Source organism: Schistocerca serialis, chromosome 2 (genome assembly GCF_023864345.2).
Source record: "Schistocerca serialis cubense isolate TAMUIC-IGC-003099 chromosome 2, iqSchSeri2.2, whole genome shotgun sequence".
In the NCBI taxonomy this organism is placed as follows: domain Eukaryota; kingdom Metazoa; phylum Arthropoda; class Insecta; order Orthoptera; family Acrididae; genus Schistocerca; species Schistocerca serialis.
The window spans coordinates 515162170-515186705 of record NC_064639.1 but is presented as its reverse complement, the minus strand read 5'-3'; the positions used below and the strand labels follow the sequence as shown (position 1 = coordinate 515186705).

General features: G+C 40.4%; 1 protein-coding gene across 3 annotated transcripts in view; it reads left to right on the top strand.

Moving 5' to 3' along the window:
* The window catches only part of LOC126457481 (myeloid leukemia factor), a 133426-nt gene that overhangs the window by 16257 nt on the left and 92633 nt on the right, over nt 1-24536 (top strand). For all 3 annotated transcript variants that reach the window (XM_050093775.1, XM_050093774.1, XM_050093776.1), the window contains exons 2-3: nt 9971-10163; nt 18716-18802. In XM_050093775.1, the coding sequence (XP_049949732.1) occupies nt 9971-10163; nt 18716-18802 (280 nt within the window). The remainder of the gene's footprint in view (nt 1-9970; nt 10164-18715; nt 18803-24536) is intronic.

Sequence of the window (24536 nt, the reverse complement as noted above, 5' to 3'; positions counted from 1 at the left end):
TTCCCTTCTTTGCTTAGAACTGGGTTTCCATCTGAGCTCTTGATGTTCATACATGTGGTTCTCTTATCTCCAAAGGTCTCTTTAATTTTCCTGTAGGCAGTATCTATCTTACCTCTACTGAGATAAGCCTCTACATCCTTACATTTGTCCTCTAGCCATCCCTGCTTAGCCATTTTGCACTTCCTGTCGATCTCATTTTTGAGACGTTTGTACTCCTTTTTGCCTGCTTCATTTACTGCATTTTTATATTTTCTCCTTTCATCAATTAAATTCAATATTTCTTCTGTTACCCAAGGATTTCTACTAACCCTCTTCTTTTTACCTACTTGATCGTCTGCTGCCTTCACTACTTCATCCCTCAGAGCTACCCATTCTTCTTCTACTGTATTTCTTTCCCCCATTCCTTTCAATTGTTCCCTTATGCTCTCCCTGAAACTCTGTACAACCTCTGGTTCTTTCAGTTTATCCAAGTCCCATCTCCTTAAATTCCCACCTTTTTGCAGTTTCTTCAGTTTCAATCTACAGGTCATAACCAATAGATCAGCTTCTAGATGATGGACTGTTGTTCTTTCTGTGGCTGTAAGGTTAGTTAGCATGTTGAGGGATTTGGGGAATGGTGAGGCAAGGTTTGAGGTTAAGAAATTCTGGGAAGTTAACAGGGGGTGGTTTGGGGCAGTGTGGATCGGTCGCGGTTGGCTGGAGGAGTGAACTGAGGTAGGCAGGGTTCAGTACTGGTCTTCGGTTGAGCCTGACTAGTAGGGTTGGTGGTAAAAAAGTGTTTCCACTGTAGGGACCGCGAGAGGATATGGTCTGAAACAAGTCCAGCATGACTGAATTTGGGAGTGGGGCAAAAGGTGAGGCTTTTGGAAAGGACTGATAGTTATGGGGGGCTAAGGCTTCTAGAGGAAAGGTTCATGACTGTTTTGGGTCTGTTTAGCTTCTGGTTTCCTTGTGGTACTGAGAGGCAGTTTTGGAGGGTGGGGTAAATATAGTAGGTCTGTGAGACAGGGTTTTTCATCTATGAGAGGATGTGGGGGATGTTTGGAGGTTGTTGAAGATGTGGTGGACAGTGGTACTCGAAGGCAGGAGTAGGAAGTGAGCAGCATGGAGAGCTCTTTGAGGTGGCATTGTTCATGTTGCTCTAGTTTCATGTGGGTTATAGGTTCCAGGAATTTGGGATTGCATAGCAGGAGAATTTTGCAGATGGAGAGAAGGTACTGCAAGGTAAATTTTTTTGTATTACCATCAAATTATGTAGACTCTTGTAATGGACTAAGTGGAGTTGAAAAATGCCTTTCAATGTAAGCTGTTGTAGAAACAATGCATGTAGGTTAGTTTTCAATAAAATAGAAATGTTGAACATATTTTAGTTTTTGAAAATTTGGTTTTTAATATTCAGTAAAGCACTTTAATACCACAAATAGAAACTAAAACATAAGTGTGCTTCTTTTCTAGTGATAGTGTTGATAGCGTTCACAATATTTTTCTGAGGAATGGCTTCTCATCTAAATAATTACAAACATTATCTTGACAATATGCTTGCTACATGATCATGTAATCTAGGTGAAACACACTGTTACTTCATTCTCTCTTCAATATTTATTTATCCCCATTCTGAGGCTTAGTAGTTTTCCACATTGTATTTCTTTTCTTGTTTAATCTTGTTCAGAGATGATACTTAGGATCTATTTGTTACTCTGCTAAAGGTGTAGCCTTGTTTTCCAGAAGGCAAGAAACACTTTGAAGATTCATCAGAAAATTAGTTGGGGTGAGTTCAGAGTTTCATGTCAATGACTGTTTCAGCTATCCTGGGTTCAGGAGAATGGGACAGCAGCTGCTCGATGAAATGTAAGATCATCATACCAGCAGCTGTTATATTGATATTGTTTTATTAGGCAACCAGTTACGTTCCAATCATGTCATCTTCAGGCCTGTTGCTTGAATGACAATAAGTACCACTTGTGAATGTGTAAGACAAGGCAACCAATACTTGTACCTAGATCCATAGCTGTCCAAACTTAACGAGTGTGTGTGCTGACATGTATGTAGAGTTCTCATGCTCATGAAGTTCAGATAGTTGCAGAAGTAGAAAAGAGTATTGGTGCTTAGTCTTATACATTCATGAGTGGTACTTAGTGTGATACAAGCCTGAAGATGACATGATTGGAACGTAGTAACTGGTAGCCTAATAAAGCAATATCAGTATAATGGCTGCTGGTATATTCTTACATACTACCTATTTCTTCAAATGAATCCTTTTACAGGTTTAAAAATTTTAATTGGTTTTCAGTGAGCAAATATTTTCTCATCTTTTCCCCAATCGTTTTGTTTCACCCACTTCTGCATAAACTGTTTGGATTCTGTGTTTGTGAAATTTTATGAAGCTTCTATTCTAGTCGATCAGCAGGTAAATGGAGTGTCTGTGAATGGGAAATTAGCGAAGTCACACGCCCTGGACATTCTCTTTTAACTAGAAGACAAAAAGTGATGGAAAAATATGCATCCACACTCTATTTAGGCTACTCTCCATCTTAACGGAACAAATTTTTTACATCCGACTTCTGTATTTCTAAGTGAACAAAAGAATGGATGAGAACAACGAGGAAAGTTCAGAAGCTGGGAAGTACTCCAGGTGGAACCGCACAAGTATTTCGGCGACACACAACAGAAGTGCAAGGCTGAAGATAAAGTGCAGGGCACAGCATCCAGGAGAAACAGCATCCTACATTCAAGGTGTCTTGGAGCTGTGTAAAATATTGGATCCAGTGCCCTCGAAGTAGTAAAATACGAGGCGTGTTTTTAAGTAAGTACCGTTTTGAAATTAAAAAAGGCTTGCTAAAATATCTGAATAATTTTGTTTTTACGTGAAAGCCTGTACCTTAATCTACGCACTGACGCCATCACAGTCTGATTCTTCATTGTTTACGTTGTGTACTGAGTGTTCAAGATGCCTCCGACAATCGTGAGTCCCGCTGTCTGTGAAGTACAGGCTGCTAAAAGATTTCTTAGTGCTAAAGGCCTGAAAGCGATTGATATTCATGAGATCAGTACAGTTTACAGAGAAAACATTGAGTGATGGAATGGTAAGAAATTGGGTGAGAGCATTTAAAGATGGCCGCACAAGTGTGCATGATGAACAATGGACTGGGTGTCCTTCGGTCATTAATGAAAGTTTGGTGCAGGAAGTGGACAATAAGGTGAGAGAAAACAGATGCTTTACTATTTCCTCCTTGCGGGATGACTTTCCTAACGTTTCTCGTAGTGTTTTGTATGGCGTTGTGACGGAGCACTTGAATTACCGAAAATTTTGCGCATGTTGGGTACCGAAAATGTTGACAGATGTGCAGAAAACCAAACGTTTAGACAGTGCATTGACTTTCCTTGAGCAGTACCATGACGTCGGTGACGATTTCTTAAGCCAAATTGCTACGGGCGATGAAACATTGGTGGCCTAAGTCACACCAGAATCAAAGCAACAGCCCATGGAAGTTGAGCAAGGGCATAGTTTTGCTGCAAGACAATGCCCGTTCACACGTGGTGAATCACACCAAAGATCTCATCACACATTTTTGAATGGAAACTCCAGATCATCCTCTGTACAGCCCCAATCTTGCGCCCAGTGACTACCATCTGTTCCTGCACTTGAAGAAACACCTGGGCGGTCAGCGTCCTCAAGATGATGATGATGATGATGATGATGATGATGATGATGATGATGATGATGATGATGTCAAAACAGTGGTGATGCAGTGGTTAACAAGTCAGGCGGCAGACTTCTATAAGGAGGGTATTCAAAAACTGGTAAAACGTTATGACAAGTGCCTCAATATTGATGGAAATTATGTAGAAAAATGGATTAAGGTACAGGCTTTCATGTAAAAATAAAATTATTGAGATACCTTAGCACATCTTTTTTTTTATTTTAAAACATTACTTACTTAAAAAACACGCATCGTACGTTAGCCACACACAGGGTGTCATCCCATTTGTTAAATTTGGCTATATGCTCAAATACCTTCAGCCATTTGTATGGATCTTGGCCATCGTCACCAGAGAACCCAGAGGGATATCTCGTGTGGTGGCACACAGTTTCTATCATCGGAACGTCCTCTTCTTCTGTCTCCGATAGACTGCAATCTGTTGAATATTGCTTGATCTCGGGTTTCTTGCCACGTAATGGTGGCTCTGTAGTGGCCTGATGGGAGCTACTGTGTCATCGATAATGTGTGCTATCACAAGTTCCAGTACCCGGTGCCTCCACCAGAATAATGTCATGTAGAAGAATTTGTAATTAGATGAATGATGAACACTAACTTCACCTAACGAAGGTTTATTCAGCACTTGTTCATACAAGAGCATGGGGCGAACTGCCTCCGGCCAGACCACATACGAAATATATACAGTTACAGAACATTCCAGTACAATGATTATTGACATTTGAGGATTCTTCTAGAATGTGTTCGAACCGACTGTAGAAATTAAAATTTTACTGTTCAGGTGAGTTTTGAACTCATGACCCCCCCTCCACCCCCCACCCCCCGCCATGCAACAGTCTAGTATCATAACCACTACACCACGGTGACTGTGCTGCTCACCTTCTTTCGTCACAATATTTATTCAGAAATGCAACAGTCTAATATCATAACCACTACACCACAGTGACTGTGCTGCTCACCTTCTTTCGTCACAATATTTATTCAGAAATAATAGATTTCAAATGTGCAGTACCTTATTATGATAAGTGTTGTTAGGGTCGTTTATACACCTCTTTGCCATGCACCAGTATGAAGATGTTAGTCTTGGTTGTTCAGTTCCATTTCGAGAATTCAAAGTAATCAATCAAAGAATGCTTTTTGAAACAGCATTATATAAAAACAGATATTTTGTGAACCTAAAGTACAGCCTTTATATCATTAATGCATTATGAAAATTTGTTCACTGGAAATGCACAAAAGCTCCCAAGGTCAAACTGCGAAGTCAGTTTTTGACCATAGCGCACAGCGCACTTGAACACCTCCTTCTGTGCATGCAGGCATTATTCCTGTCTAGCATGCATGTGCCGATTTGTCAGTTTAGAACTGCTGCCTTTTTCCACCTGCCATTCATGCTTTCTAAATCTTTGTTCCACCTCTTTTGTTGCAGGTGGCAGCTGTGCTAAATGCGTTTCATTTGTCGGGCTTCATCGTATAGCACCCACCTTATCCTGTCATATCCTATCAAAACTGAAGCATCTGTGAAACTGATCATATCATATATACAAGCTCTGCAGAAATTTCTTGTCAGAATTTACAGGCTTGATCTCAAACCTGTACAGTTGGTACAATTGAATGGCCACTGTCAAAATGTGCCAAAGATCGTTACCCACCCACTATTGGAACATGTCTGGGTGCACAGATTATTCAATTTCAATGGCTGCTTCACAACTGTAGCTTGTGGATAATCATCCTCTGCCCCCCCCCCCCCCCCCCCCAAAAAACAACTACTTCTCTAAATTATGTACTTGGTACTTGGCCTTGAACACATCCTTCTATCTGTACTCCTGTTGACCTCAATTTCCTCTAACCCCTGCTTCACATCCATTTCTCTCCCTACTTCTTCCCCATCCACTCTTTGGTGAAAACTGCAGTTACTGTAAGAAGCACTCTGGAATAAGGGATGCAGTTCAATGGGTGACAGTTGAAGAGGGTCAGAATGATCAGTCTGAGCCACAAGAAGTAACTTTACAGGAGAGCAAAATAAATATTTGGAAAATCTATAAACTGAAATAGACTTTTGGTGTAGACTTATGACATTCTTAGATTTTTTTGAGTAAATTGTGAGAAATAACTAACAAATTATTAATGTAAAAATAAATCACTTTGACTCTCTGCTGTTTTATGCATATTATTCTTCTGTATAAGTTCCATAACATCTTTCAACTCCTTCTTGCTGAAAGGAAAAGATTTCTTCTGTATTTAACAGGTGATGAATTCAGGTCTACTTTCGTAATTTCTGCTGCTGGCCTTCACTTTTTTTGTTTCACTTAGATCTTGAGACTGATGCAGTGAACTGCTTCAGGGACTTAGTATGAATCCTTTAGCTGAGTATTTATATTGTAGGATATTTTCTGTACCCAGTCTATGATGCAGTTGTGCGCGCATTTGTTTACACCACTGAACTTTCTAGGGCAGGTTTAGCAAGTACCTGTTAGATGTGCTGTAATTGTATTTGTTTCACAATTATGATTTCCTGAGATTTTTTCTTTTTATGTCAACATTTTTTGTATAAAAAAATTGGTGTGTGTGTGTGTGTGTGTGTGTGTGTGTGTGTGTGTGTGTGTGTGTGTGTGTGCGCACAGAAAACTGTAACTTTTTTCACATGCATATAATTTTTGTAAAACAAGGAATTATTTTTAATGAAATATCTACAAACCATTCTAGTTAAAATTATGTAATGCCATTAAATTGAGTGGTTTATGATGTGTTCCTGCTTGTAAACTTACATTTCAAATGCAATCAGCAATTGATATCTCCTATTTTTTCCTTCCTTTTTCTCTTTACTTGATATTTCATAAAACAAAGAAAATCTTTTTGTTAACTTGACTATATATATCTGCAGTAAGTGTCAAATTGGCAGTCTCAAACATAACTTCTGGTTACTGGTTATGTAAGGAGCTTTGATCATTTGCTCCACAAAATGATACTGTAATTCCGGGGCAGATTATTTAAATTTTGCAGTTTGGTCATGAATGTCACATGTGTGCCAGCTGACAGGAAGAGTTGTGCAGTATTATCTCAAAATAACTTTTGATAAATTGACCAAATGTAAATCAGAACACTTTACTATTATATATTATCCTGTTATTCCTAGTTTTTTAGAAATAATAAACATGTAGCAGGGTGGTGGGGGTGAAAAGATTACCGTTTCAGAATTTGGTACATTGGCACTATGTGTCTTAATAATAAAACTGCCAAATGACATTGTCCTAACTCTAACCCTTTTGGATAGGTTCATGTTTTAAAACTGGTAATTTGATGGATAGGTTCGTGTTTTAAAACTGGTAATTTGATACACCAATTTTCCTATTTTCAGAGTCCCACTTCTCAATAATTAGTAATTCTTGTTTGCACCTAGTATGTAGGCTTTTAAGCTGATATAATGTATAAAAAGTAGGATACCTCATTCAGATTTTTAATGAAAAATGCTGAAACACTTTTTACATGCTGTGCTTTAAATGTGATGATTCTTTTAAAATTAGTAGAGGCCGCATCTTGTGCTCTGTAACTCTTCACTTCTAGTATTAGGTATAAATAACAATGAAAAGAATTTAGTACTACACTGAGTAATTATCACCTCTGCCTTTAGATGAGTCCATTGCAAAGAGAGTCAAATTTGATGAATTTCAAAGTGGGGGGGGGGGGGGTACATAGATTGTTCAATCTCAACTTGATTTTTTGCTGAAATGTTAGTTACATATGTGGTAGCAGTCTTAGATGCAAAGTAGAATATGCTAACTTTACTCATTAACAAAAATAAAATTAAAATGCTACAGACATGTGCCATTCCACCATTCAACACCGTAAGGCATTGGTAAATAAGTGTTACGTATTCCTTGAAACAGTGTTCATAAAATATTTGTGGTTGGCCAGAAGATCAGAACTGTAAGCATGTGAGAACTTAAAAGGGTTACCATTCATTTTCCTCAATGGATTTGTTGTATTTCACTGCTGTTTGTCTTTTCAGTTGCACAAATGAGTTGATATATTATTATTATTATTATTATTATTATTATTATTATTATTCTGTCACTGTAAATTAAAATGATCTTCAGTGAAACATAAGAAAAGATGCAAACAGTAATGAGACATTAATAACTTTTTAAATATATATCAGTATGTATAAATATAAAAATTCTGCAAAGAACAGTTTCATTAAAAAAATTCAAATACAAAAAAGAATTTATTTTTAAAACACTTCCACTTTGTATATAACTTCCTCGTTCTCCTTGACATCTTGATGCATATACAAAACAAGTTCACTTAAAAGTGGTAGATGATATTTTTCATGGTGCTTATTGACAAGCTTATACAACCACGCACTGTGTCTTTGTAATGGTGGCTCATCCACCTTACATATAACATTGGAGAAGGGGACCCAAACAGCATAATTCCAACTGAGCCAAGAAAGGAATTGTGATTCAGCAGTAGGTATGCAGTTAACCTCAACATCTTTAAATTCATGTGATGCTTGTAAATGTCTTGTGTGCCAGTTTTCATTGTATTTGAAAGCTACATACTGTGCAGCTTACAGCACAAAGTGTCTTCATGAGCTTTCATAGCAACAGTGCTCCCATTTGCATCTGTTAGGAGACTGTAAATGCACTTTGCGATCGTTGTGTTTCTGGAACGGTCTTCACTGTACTGTACCTGTGTTCTAAGAAACTTTCACACAGATTTGATCTGTGAAGAAACTAAGAAAATTAATGTCCTGCGATTGTGTGGAGTATCCATGGGAACAGTGCAACAATTTTTCTGATGTAATGGAGCTCCTTACTCAGAAATGTGGAATTCAACTCTTAATGAACAGGTTAAAGTTTTCACTTGCTCTGTCCTCATGGAGCATTGTCAGAGTATATTTACTTTTATCACAAAGTACATAAAGTTGACAATAAGTGCCATGAATAAAATCATCTCTCTGTCTTTTAAGTGAACTTGTTTTGTTTTAGCATCAAGAGGCAAAAAAATACAGTTTTAAGGGAGGTGGAAGAGTTTTAAAAATAAAATTTCCTTCTTTTTGAATTTTTAATGAACCTTTTTTGTTGAATTTTTATGCCTGGATATGTTGGTGTATATTTAACAACATTTTTAATGTTTCTTGTTGTTTGCACCTTCTATGTTTCACTGAAGTATCTTTTTAATTTACAGTAACAGAATGATATATCACCTCATTTGTACACCCAAGCTCTCTCTTGTAATTCTTTGAACTGAAACGACAATTAACAATGAAATACAACATATCATTGAGAAAAATGAATGGTAGCTGTTTTCAGCTCTCGCCTATTTACAGTTCTAACCTACCGGTCAACCACAAATATTTTAGGAACAATTTGTCACGGAGGACACAAGATTTTTATTTACCAATTCCCTGTCTGCTGGATGTAGATGGCATTTGTCATTTTCATTTTAATCTTTGCTAATGAATCAAGTTAAGATAGTCTTCTTTGCACTTAAGATTGCTACCACATAGGTAAAGATTTCAGGAAAAAATCATGTTGAGAATCAGCTGTCTAAATAAGGACTTTGATAAATTTCAAATTTGACATTTTTTGCGATGGGATTGTTTGAGAGAAGGTAATAACTACAAATTGCAATGCCAAATTCTTTTCATTGTTATTTATACTTCATATTGTGACTAAATAGTTACAGTGAACATAATTAGTTTCCCACGGTTTCCATGTGCAATGTTACGACTTTTTAAAAATCATCTATTTAAAGTACAGCATAGAAAAGAGTTTTCTCACCATTTTTCATTAAAAAAATTTGAGATGTATCCTACTTTTTATATACATTATAGCAACTTAGTGGCCTGCGTACTAGGTGCACTGTAGGTCAACTTATTACTGAACAGTAGGTTCGGAAAATAGATAAATTGGTGCCTGACTGATTGGGTACACACCCTGGAGTGTGCAGACCTGAGTTTATGAAAAATTGTTAGTTAGGACAGTGCTGTTCAGTAGTTTTACAAAGACATGTAGGTAGAATCCATTTACCGAATATCACTAAATTCTGAAATGGCCACCTTAAGATCCATCAAAATACGTGATTTTTACACAGAATGACCCAATTGAGGGCATAGATTGCATGTCATGACAATGGATACTTTTATAGAGTATGCTTGTTTCTTGTGAAGTAGACTTTTGAAATACTCCTGTGACAACAGTAGTGTAGACAGGCTGTATTTTTGATTGACTGTGAAATTACTTGTATTTCAGAGCACACATGCGGTCCATGCGTCAGATGAATGACATGATGAATTCAATGTTCTCGAATCCATTCGGAATGTTGGGAGGTATGGGTTTTCCAGCTCTAGAAGGCCCACGTTCTCAGAACTCTCCTGCAAGCAGGGGGTGTCAAGATTTGATGCCATTTGGATTTCCAAACATGAACAGCATATTCCAGAATTTTGTAAGTGTGTTTGAGATCTTATGTCGAATTCTCTCTCTCTCTCTCTCTCTCTCTCTCTCTCTCTCTCTCTCTCTCTCTCTCTCACACACACACACACACACACACACACACACACACACACACACACACACACACAGAGTTGCTTTTACATCAAATGTCATGTTTCATTTGGTTACTAAGAAAATGTGAACACGCACAACTACTTTTTAGATTAGAGCTACAGCTGTAAGCTGCTTCTCCGTATATCTTTCTGCAATATTTACACCCTTGTGGTAATTGTGAAATGTCCTGTGCACACAAGGTTAATAGAACTGTGCCGCTGCTAACCTTAATTATAATTGAGTTACCATGTTCACGAGCAGCACAACTTCCAGAAGATGGTGAATTTTGGAAACTGTTTTTTCGCCATTGTGTTCACGTGTAAGACCTGAAGTGGTTGATACTGGAATGTTTATACGTCCAATCAGAAGCATTATTCGGAAACCTATTTACAAAATTACTTTAGGAGCCCCATATAAACAGAGTGAGAGACATCTTCAGACATTTCTGTAATGTTGTGATGATACCCTTTTTTATGTGCTGGTACTATTTAGCACAAATCAAATCAAGATTATACGAGCAGTAATGAAACTGTTCTCATTTGAATTTCATTTTGCAGCACATCGAACTGTGAGATAAAAAAACTTACACCCTCTTACGCATTTCCTGTTACAAATGTGAAAGACGATCCTTTTTAGACTTCTCGGACATCACAAAAAATGAGCACTTATCAAATAGACTTCTCATAACCTAATCAGTTACCATATCTTACGTAACTGTTCATGGAAACATTATGTATACCGGCTAATAAGGCCTTAATTGCAAATTGCAGATTTCTGCAGTTGTCTCAATGGCAGGTGCAGGCAAATTACGGTGTAGATCTACTGCTATCTCTTAGCATCACCACTCTAAATAAAAATTTTCATAGAAACGGCTAATATTTTGCATAGGATTTGTGCTGGTTCTAGTTTCATATTTGTGTAAAGTATGTTACTTTTTCTTCTCTTCTGTCATCAGTATGAAAACTGAAATTACTTTACAACTTGTAATGTGTTTGCAGCAGTGTCTAAGAAGTAAGATTCATGATGAGATATTGAAAAGTGACAAGACCATATTGTTGAGATGAATAAGGTAAAGACCAACTTATTCTTGTAGGTAATCCTGAAACTTTAGGTCAGAGGTTGGGGCTAGGTACAATATTAGTCACCAACCCTGCAAAATGTTTTTAAAATTTAATTTACTCAAAGGAAGGAAGAAATTACATACGGGTTTGACCAGCATTTTTCCATGTTGCTTACATTTAATAAAAGGTAGTTGGCTTCTGATAAGTTTTAAACATTTATCCTAAAGACATAGCATGAATTGTTTTGGGCTCAGATAAACTACATTCAGGCAGCTTCCTTAATGTGCTGAGGTGTTATTACAATTGTTTGATGGTGGTATATTGACAGAAGTTCCATGCTTGTGAACAACATATTTGTCTAATGAATGCTGTCTGTTACTTATCTGGGTGAAGTGATAACTTGCAGTTATGTGGACTCACTTAGTCCCATGACTAAAGTACTAATGAAAATTGAGTGCAGAAAATGTCTTTTTGGACAGGTGCGATATCTTGCAGTTAATAATGTTAACTTTGTTGACAGGGAGGAGGAGAAGGGATTGATTGTGATGGTGGAAAAGACTACAGAATGTGCAGTCAACATGTTAAAAGTTAAATTAGAGCAAGAGCGTGGTTTGCAAATTACAGGAGGGAGGGTACAAAGGCGAACAGAGTGGAATTGAAGTTTCTATGCCACAGAAGGAGAAGCAAGATGTTCGCAACAAGAATTCCATTAACAATATGGATAAATGGATTATCAGGCAGCAATGTATCAGACACTTGTGCATACAGCCACCTGCAAAGCAAGTGACTGCCATCTCCAAATGATGAAAATTCCCCCTAGGTGCAGGCACCCACTGGCTGTTAACAAATCTGTAGCAGATTGCTGCAAAACAGCAGTTAAGAGGTTTCTGCTCAAGTTTTAAACTGATGATTATTTGTATGAAGTCATTTTGTGTAGAGTGATGAAAAAAGTTTGTTCTGCCCATGATGTGTTTCCTTTATATAAGGAGAATCATATTTTATCCTCCTGACAAAATATTTTCTGAATTGACCAAACAACAAATTGGCAACAATCGTATTCTCCTTCATAGTAGGCTAATTTGTAAATGATGATACCAAATTTCTCTTTTTGACACGCACTCTATCATTATTTGCTAGTGACAAAAGTTTGAAAATTTAAAAAATGATTAAAATGATGTAGCAAAGGTTCAGAAACAGAATAAATTCAGTTGAGTAAAACTAGCAATAGAGATCACTTAAATAAAGAGTTAGAAACAAAAATTTCAGAGCTCCTGAGGATTTACATTATGCTGCCAGCCTGCACAACATTATTCATTTTAAGGCTCTAGGGCACCATGCAAAATTATTTTTTGTCAATTATTCAGTCTCTTTACCAGTTACAAATATTTCTTGCCAATGAAAGTGTCTAAAATATTTGCTTACACTGATGTTCAACCAGTGATCACTTTGCAATTTTTTCCTGTAACATGCATGATCTAATGGGAGTATCAAAACAGTCTTGTATAGATAAGATGAAATCCTCCTTGAATTTTTAATCTAATATGGCAGACAGGCAACTTTCCCAACTCATGGAGGGAGGCAATTCTGATCACTTCACTCAAACCAGGAAAGGACCGCACGTGTCCAAGTAGTTATGAGAGTATCGCTTTGATGAGCTGTATAGGAAAGATCCTGGATTGGATGGTTAACCATCCTCTGGTCTGGCTGTTGGAGAGGGCACGTCCTTAGCCGCTCTGTGTGGATTTTGAAAATTTCAGTCCACAGTTGACAACCTGACCCTCTTAGAGGCAGCTATTCAGCAGGCTTTCCTCCATAAACATCTCTGTATTGGCACTTTCTTCAATATAAATAAGACATACAATACTACTTGGAGACACTATATACTCGTGCATCTGCACAAGTGGGGTTTATGTGGCAATCTCCCCATTTTCATTCAGTCTTTCCCGTCGCAGCGTTTTTTCAGACCTGAGTTGGTGACACACTGTCTGATTTGAGCAGGAGAACGATGTCCCAAAGAACAGTGTTTTAAGTGTTACCCTCTTTGCCATAGTCGTAAACAGTATAACATCTACGGTAAGGAGTCCAGTACAGTGCTCTTTATTTGTGGATGATTTTGCTCTTTGCCATTTTCTGTTCCTCCCCCAGTGTTGCATCAGTGAGCTGTCAGTTTCAACTTATGATGTGGCAGTAAGGAGTGGGCTGCAAAAACTTCTCTCTCTGCCTACATTGCATATGGGGGACACTATCCTACATTTTAGAGATACAGTGCAGTTTCTGGGACTCATTTTTGACTCCAGATTGTCATGGTTGCCACACCTGTGAGACCTTGAAAGCCAGAACCCTGAAGGCACTGAACGTCCTCAAGTACCTCAGCCACAGGTCATGAGCAGACATGGTGCGCCTCCTCCAGTTTTATTGCGCTTCTGTGCGTTCGCAGCTGGACTATGGGTGCATGGTGTATGGGTCAGTGGGGCCCTCTTATTTGTGGATCCTTCACGCTGTCCACCATACGGGGATTCAACTGGCCGTGGGTGCTTATCGGACCAGTCCTATATCCAATCTCTGTGCTGAGGCGGGGGAACTGCCATTTACCATCTGGCGGCAGCTCTTGCTGGCGCGCCAGGCTTGTAAGTTTCTTGCAGCTCCAAGCACACCTGCTCAACATGTTCTTGCTCATCCACCTCTGGACAGTCTTTTTTTCCCACCGTCCCTGAGCCACAATGCCGTTTGGGATCTGTGTGCAACGTGTGCTGGAGTACCTCAGTGTGGAGCCTATACAGCCCCAAATCCATGGTTTTAACTGCCTGCCACCCTGGTTATGGAGAGGCCCAGGCCCAGAGTGATTTTAAATTTGGTGCAGTACAAGAGATTGCACTCCTGCCATCGTTTTTAATGCAACATTTTCTGCTATTTTATCTGAGCACCACAACTATGTAGCTGTTTTTATGGATGGGTCGAAACAGGGGGGGTTCTGTTAGTTGCTCTGTTGTTTTTCGGGATCGTGTCCTCAAGGTCACACTGCCTCAAGTGTTTACTGTCTTTTATGTAGAATTGTCTGTGATCTTGCGGGCACTGGAGCAGATGAGACGTTCTTTCCATCCTAAATTTCTTGTCTGTTCTGACTCGCTCATTGCAATGTTTGTATCCCGCAGGTAAAATAGTCCAATCCCTCCTCCAACTAAAACGATTGGGGAAGGAGGTGGCTTTCTGCTTGGTTCCAGGGCACATCGGCATTGCTGGGAACGAAAGAGCAGATCTCGCAACCAAGGAGGCATGTCTCGGTCTGCAAGTGTTTGTGTGCCATCCCCCTGCACGCACTTGCCTCTGTTGAGTTCATGAGTAATGCGTCAGTGGGAGGATGGGTGACCGGAAATGACTGACAATAAGCTCCTTTGAGTCAAGTCCACAATTTGTGTGTGGTGTACTTCCTTCCAGCCCCGTAGACGGGACGACGTTCTCCTGTCAACTGAATTTTTTTTTATTCATCGTAACCGTATGCCAAAGGACACTTAATCTTTAGTTCAGAATCTCCGTCGTGTCTACAGCATATTTTGTAGACCTTTCTCAGAGTGGAAGTCCTTGTTTTTAGCTTTCCTCCCATCTATTGGGCGTAATGTGTAGTGGCTTTTAACTCCTTTTTTGTCTTAGTGTTTGAAGGTTCTGACATGGGCACATATGACCTTAGTTGTTTTTGCGCCCTAAAACAAAACAAACGAAACTGACATGCCAGGTTTATTTGTGTAGTAGTGGATGGAAAGCAGAGGAGATTAGTCAGTAGCATGACACTTTTGTGCCCAAGTGCTAGTGAACAAGTGTTGTTTCTCCACAAATTGCTTTGGTCCTAGTAATCTACGTCAAATGTTACAGTAAGGTTATGGTATTCTGCTTGAGAAACTAGTACTTTATATTACCAGACAAATTTTAGCTAGGCAGTATGCAGTTTAGCTTGCAGAAAGCTGCCAGTGAGGCATGGTTAACTGTATACTGAGAATAGTTAGCTAAGTCTGAGATGCTAATTTGTTTGTTTGAAAAATGACACATTTCAGCAATTGGTCCTAACTGAAAGGTGTTTGAGTAATGTTCGTAATGACTATGAAGTTGCATTTTATTACAGTGTGTTTATAAGAAGGCCCCTCTCTGACTGACACTCAGGGCTGTAAGGAAGAATGCCTTGCCCTGTATATAAACAGAAATGGTGCAGATAGAATTAGCATTGATTCTGTTTTGCAGTGCTTGTGTTATTATCAGTGTTTCTACACAAGCAGAAGTGACATAACTTTCCTAAATTCCAGTGTCATAGTAAAGAGAGAGAGCTCTGTGATAAACTGTAGGTGACTCATTTCTCATTTAATCACAGAAACATGACACAGCATAGAAAACTCTTAACAATATATTACTAGTTAACATTGGCTGCAGTCTGAAGAAAAAAAGAAAAATACTACCTGCCAGCATCACCAGATTAGTTTAAACTGCTGAACTGCTAGCAGCCACCAATGTGAAGTGTCTTCTTAGTGTGTACCTTTCTTGTACAGTGAAATTGTTGAGGTCATCTATTTTTAAATGCCTGAAATATTCTTAAATTGTAAAATATTTTCAAATTTGAACAGCTACCTTGTTGCCAATATACAACAAAATTCATTGTCACTGTCATCCATTTGCATGTTAGAGATATACTCGGAACATTATTTACACAGTGTCTCATTTTAGTAATCTTAAGGTTTGTTTGTTTGCATTTGTTTTTAATAAACTGTGATCTTGTGTTCCTTTTTGCCAGCTGTCATTGAAGAGATAGACTGTAAAAGTTTCAAAATATGTTTACAATTTGTAAATGGTGGTCAGTAGAATGTATAATTCCCTCCAAAGATGGGAAACTATTAGTGTTTGTGGCTTAGTTTCACTGTAGACAGTGTCAGTCACGTTTGAAAAGTTGAACATTAAAATGTGGAATGTGAATGCATCTCATTGAGTCTCTACGGTTTTAGGTTGCCACAAATTCTGGAAATGTGGGAATTTCAAATGTCAGGGAAATTGGGGAAATATCAGGGAAAAAACCGAAAAAAATTCCCTTTGTCTCAGTAGATGACATAATATGTTTACCAATGTCGTGCATCGTCACTGGCTGGGCGCAGCTGAGTTCATGCGCCACTTCCCTACTCCCTCATTCTTACTGCTTCTCCCCTTTCTACCATTCCCCTCAGCTGTCAATCAGTGCTGCCACCTCTTCTTGTCGCTAGCCTGACAGCGGCCGATGAGAGGCAGGGAGGTGTGAGGAGTGGTTTGTTTGGATCTGATTCTCAGAGACTGTTGACACAACGGCTGGAAACAGTGGTCACATGTGCATGAGTTGTCTGAGTGATCGTGTGTGTGCGGTTGTACTTTTGTTTTCTGACAAAGGCTGTGGACAAAAATTTAGTTGTGAGAGTGTGATTGTCCTTTATATGTGCCTGTCTGTGGCTCAGGGATCATATTTACCATGAGTTGCTATCTATCCTCATTAGTATTGATTCTCAGAGTATTGGTGCAAGTTATCTGTTGCATGGATTGATCACTGTGACTTCATTTCAGCAACATAGTGTCTGTGACACATGACTAGTTGGTCACGTGAACGAACTTCCAAGATGGGCCAAAACTGCAGGCTTTTTCTGTGCGGTATCTCTAATGGATTGGGCCTGCCTATCTGAAGCTCATCATTTCCCATTATATGCAGACCCCTGCCTGTCGGATCTGGCCTGCGCGCCAGGTCTGTTTGTGTATGACATAATGCAAAGGATTTTCGCATAGTTTATCCATGGAACCAGGACTTAGTGGGATGAATGTAAGGAACTGCGACTGTCTCACTGCAAGTACATTGTACAGTGCAGCATTTTAGAGACATTTAATATACTCTAGTTCATTTTGGCACTTCATAAGTAGTTTATATATCAGAAAGTATAGACGGTAAGATGAAAAAAATTGTGGCAGTCGCTGGCAGTTCGTACACTATGTATTCTTGTATTTCTTGAAAGAAGAAAATATGCAGTACCTGTGAAATAATAGATGTACACAATGGGTAATAACAAACATAGAACAACCAACACTTTATTGGCAGTCACCTATAGTGTTGGTTTACACGATTGTTCCCAGTCGTCTTTCAAGGGGCCTACTTTTTTCTGAGATTATTTCTGAAATCAGTGAAGGTATTTTAAATCTATAGACTCCAACAAAATGCGAATTTTTGTCACCAAACATGGTTAGTTTTATTGAAATAAAAAAAAACATTTTTGGTCTTAATGAAACACAGATACCATCAGGCTTGCTCTCTCCATCTAAAAGCAGTTATTACAAAAGATGTTATGTTACTACTTCAGATTTTCACTCACTTGTTTAGAAGTACAGAAGTCCTTACAATCTTTTTTGTCCAATTATGTCTTTATTTATCCTTGAAATGTCAAAATTTGTTAGGGAAAAAATGCCAAAACTTGTCTGGAAATAAGGGAATTTCGCTTTGGGAAACTTAAGACAACCCTAGTGCAGCACTTGGCTTAAAATAGACTTAAGCCACTGTGAATGTTGATGTTTTGTTTAGTATATAAAGTCAATTCCAGATTGTAGAGTGGATGTCTTTAGTGTGGAAGTAACCAGTATCGTTTGTGTAGCCATTACACAGCACCTGCAGTTCAGTTTTGGGAAAGTGGGAACATAACACAAATGTTGGTTGTGTTACTACATGATTGTCATTTTCATCACACTTTTTGCAATACTGTTTATAAAAATGAGTATTACAAAGACAAGTGTTAATCAGTTCATTTGTTTTCTTGCATGAAGTATTTAATAGCCCATTTTTTGTCTGGTGTTATACTGAGAAACATGTTGCAATATTAAAATAGTTTGTGAGCAAGATAATAAAATAGTGTCATTGGTAGTGGTGTACCTAAACCTGTTAACAAGTTTTAAAATTGATTAGTGGTCAAATAATGGCCATCTTGACCATAATTTGTTACAGAATCTGTATTGTGCTGCATCACTAAATACGTTAAGAAGGCAGGTTACTGGGAACAGTTTTGAAAGTTGATTCACATTACTGTGGTGTCTGTAATTTCTTTTAACAATGGCCATTTTGTTAAAAATACACATTTACCCTTCTTCTGTAATTAGGATATGAAAATAATTTTTCTTATTGCCAACTTGAATTATATTCAGCCTGTTTCTTTAAGTGTACTAATATTACCATAATTTTCACTAACATTTGCTGCATTAAAAAAAGTGAAAGTAGTTAGATATGGACAAGACTGGAGTAATGTTTGCATCTGTACACACACACACACACACACACACACACACACACACACACACACACACACCTCTATATGTGAGATTTCAGCTTAATGAATTATGAATTCTCTTTAAATAGGAGCACATGGCCAACAATCCGAACTGTCATTCATTCAGCAGCAGTACAGTCATGACAATGAGCAGTGGACCAGATGGAAAGCCGCAGGTATTTACTGCCTTGATAACAACTACTTGTTCTTATGCCAATTGTAATTTTTTACTTGCAACTTGGGAATTCAGTTTATTTTACAAATAAATGAACTATATTTAAGGAATGTGACATACGCTAATGTACAGGAAGTTTACATTATATTTCTGCAACATCTGGAGGTAAAAATTTTAGAAACTTGTCCAGACAAATTTTCTTTAAAGCAACAGATGAAATGGATTTGTCTTGGAAATCATATAGCAGCAGTAAAAATTGTATTTCTGAGGCTTTTGTAGTGTGAATTGATAAAATTCTAAATTACCAATAAGGTTGACACTCCATTATTTGGCATAGTATTTACATGGTCTTGATCAGGTGATGTGACTGATTATCCTGGACATGATTATTGTGTTGACCCAAAAATGAATGGCCACCATCCGGTCTCCAAACATACCAATCACTAGCAGTGTTGTCATTATAACCCCACAGCCCCTCCCCTACTACTTGACATCTGTATCACCAAATACGCTTACAACGTTAACAGAATCTCTATATGCAGTATCCTGTTCTCCTAATCCAGTAAAAAAATTCCTCCATCTCCAACAGAACCATTACTTATGTGAACTACTCTGTTGAATATTCCCTTAACCACATGGGGCTTGAAGGGCAGAACTTCCCTATTATAGTGCCATGAAATAAGGGATATTGTACCATCTGCACTGCCCCCCTCCCCTCCCCCAACCCTGCCAACCACAATTGCCGCCCCAGGCTTGTCCTTCCAGTTAAGACACGCACATATTGTCTCTCATCACAGATGCCTACATGAACAACTGATTGTAAACAGTTTTGTGTGTAAGGTCACTAGCTCATGTATACAGGGTGTTACAAAAAGGTACGGCCAAACTTTCAGGAAACATTCCTCGCACACAAATAAAGAAAAGATGTTAAGTGGACATGTGTACGGAAACGCTTAATTTCCATGTTAGAGTTCATTTTAGTTACGTTCTTCCACCTACGCTCAATAGAGCACGTAATCATGATTTCATACGGGATACTCTACCTTTGCTGCTAGAACATGTGCCTTTTCAAGTACGACACAACATGTGGTTCATGCACGATGGAGCTCCTGCGCATTTCAGTCAACAACAGATTCGGTGACCGATGGATTGGTAGAGGCGGACCAATCCCATGGCCTCCACGCTCTCCTGACCTCAACCCTCTTGACTTTCATTTATGGGGGCATTTGAAAGCTCTTGTCTACGCAAGCCCGCTACCAAATGTGGAGACTCTTCGTGCTCGTATTGTGGACGGCTGTGATACAATACGCCATTCTCCAGGGCTGCATTGGCGCATCAGGGATTCCATGAGACGGAGGGTGGATGCATGTATCCTCGCTAACGGAGGACATTTTGAACATTTCCTGTAACAAAGTGTTTGAAGTCACGCTGGTACGTTCTGTTGCTGTGTGTTTCCATTCCATGATTAATGTGATTTGAAGATAAGTAATAAAATGAGCTCTAACATGGAAAGTAAGCATTTCTGGAACATGTCCACATAACATATTTTCTTTCTTTGAGTGTGAGGAATGTTTCCTGAAAGTTTAGCCGTACTTTTTTGTAACACCCTGTATAAGTGGGGAATGAGTGGTTGTGTTCCTCATTTTGTCTATTTGATATTGTTCAAGGCTGAACTTCTGAACAAATCAGCACTGCAGCCGCGAAAGTTAGAATGTCCTGGATCACCAAAAAGCCTATAGTCTCAGATTTGTCAAAATCACAACTTAAATAACAGAGCAAGGTGGCAACTGGATAAATGTTCAGGGCAGCCAGTATTTAAAACTGTCTGGTTGTTAAGATTTCCTTGGTTTGTTTCAGGTAAATACCAGAATCTCTTCTCTCCTTTCCCCACAAAAAAAGGGGCTGACAATTGCTTCTACATCCATCTTGTCAACTAGGTAATAAACTTACTCGCATGAGAGGCCACTGCCAAACTGTGGCAAACCCCAAACTTGACCATCCAGTTGCCGAACATGGGCACCACAGCACAAATGACTCCATCAGCTGTGTCACTACATGAGCCGTTATGCATATGCCATTCCAGCACTAGTTTCTCTGAACTACACAGGTGGGAATTTCCCACTGTCTCCATTTACCATTTCCCTTCTCTCTCTTTGGTCCCCACCAGTCCTTCCCTGTCCAGCTCATTCACTGCCTTCTCCTTCCACCCTCATTTTCCAGTCCTCTTCATTTCTCTCTTCCCTTCATCTCCTGCTTCGTATCCACCTCCATGTATTTCTTATCCCCATCTCCATCCCTCAGTAATGGATAACTGTCCTGTCAGTCTCACTGTGTGTGTGTGTGTGTGTGTGTGTGTGTGTGTGTGTGTGTGTGTATTGGGGGTCTTGGATATAAATTTGTGTACTTCTGCTAGAGCTGCTAAGAGCTCAAAAGTTATTGCCAATACTGTGTTCTGTTGAGTGTTTGTGTGTCCCACGTCAGTCAGCTGTAGGCCAGCAGTTGCCTTTCCTGTACTTTATTTACAGATATTAAATCTTGCTCTTCCCCCCCCCCCCCCCCCCCTTTCGTGTACTTCGTAGTTTCATATGACTGCCTCCTCACCCCCTCCCCCCTTCCTCCCCCGTCACTCAGGGGAGTCAAAATTCTTTTGTGAGTATGTGTTGGCTATCACGGGACCCCATTATTTGCAGCGTTACTTCTTTACTGTCTTGCAAGCTTATAGTTTCAGTATACCTTTGCCCCAGTGCCTCTCCATTGGTTGGTTTTCTTGATGCAGAACCTCCTTAGACCTGGTTTATGATTGGGACTAGAGTTTCCACTTCCGGCATTCTCTACATCATTTCATTAAATAAAAACATTGTCCCCATTGTTGGGTTCAACCTGCCACCAATTTTCATAATTCTCCAGAAGTGCAGATCATGCGGGGAAGGTCGGCCAATGTGGTGTATGCTCCACTTACGTGCCTCTTCATCTCTTCACGCTCCCCTTTAATAAGGTAATATACCCAAAACTGTTAATGCTTCAGCTGAAAATTCCTCATGTGTGTCAAGGAGTATGTGCTCTTCGTGACTTGGACACATGGACTCTCAGCAATGGATTATTGGTCTGCTGAGGCTGGGTGGCACCCATGAGGAGAGCCTTAATTTGGAGTGGGCTGTACCATGGTAGATTAGTCCCACATGAAGCGGATGAAGTTATCTCCTGCTGGTAGCCCTATGGCCCCAGCAATCTCTAAGAAAGGACAGTAGTCTTCTAATGCAGAGATGTGACCCTAAAATGTTCCCTTCCTTGACTACTCTGTTTAAGGAACGTAGGGCCAAGTGGAAAGCAAAAAAGTACTCCCCCACCCCAGTACTTACTTTGCACAAGGAGTGATGGGGATTCCTTCTAGGCCACAAAGCCCTTATTCTTTGTGGAGAATCTTTCTTTTAAATTTGGGGAAGCAGCTGCCATCTCCATAATGAAGACCGGGTCCTTTTTTATCAAAACGGCACCCCCTGCCCAGTCACGGGCACCACTCGCTTGTAACAAGACAGGTGACACACTGGTGACAGTCACTATGTGTAAGTCTTAATATGGTTCAGGGCATCATTTCCACAGAGATCTGCTCTTACAATCCGATGAGCTGTGCATCAAATTGGAGCAATGTCATGTACATAATGGGTCAAAAGACAATACAGTCACTACCAGTGTCTTCATCTTGGCGTTTGAGGGTGATTCACTGCCTGAAAAGATTAATGTGATGGTATACTGATTCAGTGTGAAACTGTGTGCGCCCCCCTCTCCCTCAAAGTGCCTGAAATTTGCACATATGTTTTTGCGTTGCAGTGCTAGCCCCACCTAGAGAGATTGTGGATCAGCACTGCATGCAAATGCTCCTTCTACCCCTCACTCCATCTGTGTCAGCTGTGGAAAGCATCATTCTCTCTGCTCACCAAACAGCAGCATTTTCGGGAGTGAGATTACAAGACTTTGGCCAAATTTACTTATCAAGAGGTCAAAAAGTAGTATGAAAGGTTGCACCCAGTGTGTACAATGTAACATACATGCTACAGCTACGACAACGTTGCCCCCTTTGCCAATTGTGCTCTCGCCCAATTTCACCTTCTACAGTGGGCCCTCGGGGCTGCTCAACCATCCCTGCCTCCACCCCCTCACTCTCCCCAAGGGTTGGGTTTTCCCCTTTTGCTGCTTCCTCCACACCTACTTCGGGATAGGTGGCTTGCTGACTAACAGGGACAACAGTTCCCATCTCCCAGCGGGAGGCCCCCAGGAGGCCCATGGTACTCTCGTGAGTTCATGTGTGGAGCAGACGGTACCCCAAGCTATTGCAGCCAAGTCTTCTTTCCCAGGCTGTTTTTCCTTCACCCTGCCCTCCCTCCCTATCCTCGCTCCTTCCCGGTTGTCACCTCCTTCATCTCCCCCCTGCGGGTCCGGGGATTAGAATAGGCCCGAGGTATTCCTGCCTGTCGTAAGAGGCGACTTAGAGTCCCTCCCCCTCAAGGGGGTAGTTAGCGCTTGCGTCCGGAGACGTACAGTTCGACGACCTCTATTTGCGGTCATTTTGCTTTTTCACTTCTCGTTTCTTCCTTCCTTTGGTTGGTTCCTTTCTTTGCTCTTCTCCATCTCACTGTCTTCCTTACTCTTTCCTTTGTCTTCTTCTCCTTGCCTTCTCATTGCCTTCTTCTCCTTGCCTTCTCTGGTCTCCGCCTCGGCGTTTGAGACAGTCTGTCCTCTTTCTCCCTCTCTCTCTTCTTTTTCCTCTTCTTCCTTCCTCCCTGTGCGCGCCTGAAGGCCGACCCACGCGTTCGCACGCGTAGCCGGTGACGGGGTAACGCGTAATTCCCCGCCCTGGGTAGACAAATAAGGCGCGCACGTACCCCCTGGTAAAGGCCAGGCCCAGTGAGGGGTGATTGCCTGAGCTGATACCTTCTGAACATGCCGATTGGTCCCTCCGTCTGTTTCTCGGGAGGTGTGACCTGAGGTGTAAACATTCACCTAAGGCGGGAGTGCCCTCTGAGAGGGTCCCCACAAGGAAGGAGCGCGCCATCGGAGACACTGGCAATCATGGGGGATTCCTCCGCAATGGATTTCTCTCAATCTCTCTCGACTTCTGCCCAAAAACGGAAACTTGACCAGCCACCAGTGACAAAAGTACTACCGCCTGCCCCACAGTTCCTCGTCATTTCTCGATCTGAGGACGGGAAGGATTTTTCCTCTGTCAACCCTTTCGTTATCCAGAAGGGCGTAGATGCCATAGCCGGATCTGTCAAGTCGTGTACCAGGTTGCGTAATGGTACCTTGTTACTAGAAACTGAGAGCGCCTTTCAGGCACAAAAACTGCTTCGGGCCACACTCCTGTACATGTTCCCTGTCCGGGTGGAGGCTCACCGCACTTTGAATTTGTCTCGTGGTGTGGTCTATACTCGATCACTTGACGGATTGACTGACGAGGAGATTCAGTCTTTCCTCGCTGAGCAGGGCGTGCCGGCTGTCCATAGGGTCATGAAAAAGGTCAACAATGACCTTGTACCGACCCGGACACATTTCTTGACCTTTGACAGTGTTCAGCTGCCGTCGCGTATCAAAGCGGGCTACGAGGTTATTTCTGTTCGCCCCTATGTCCCGACACCTACGCGCTGCTACCAGTGTCAGCGTTTTAATCACACTCGCCAGTCATGTTCCAATGTGGCTAAATGTGTCACTTGTCGCAGGGACGCCCATGAGGGTGACTG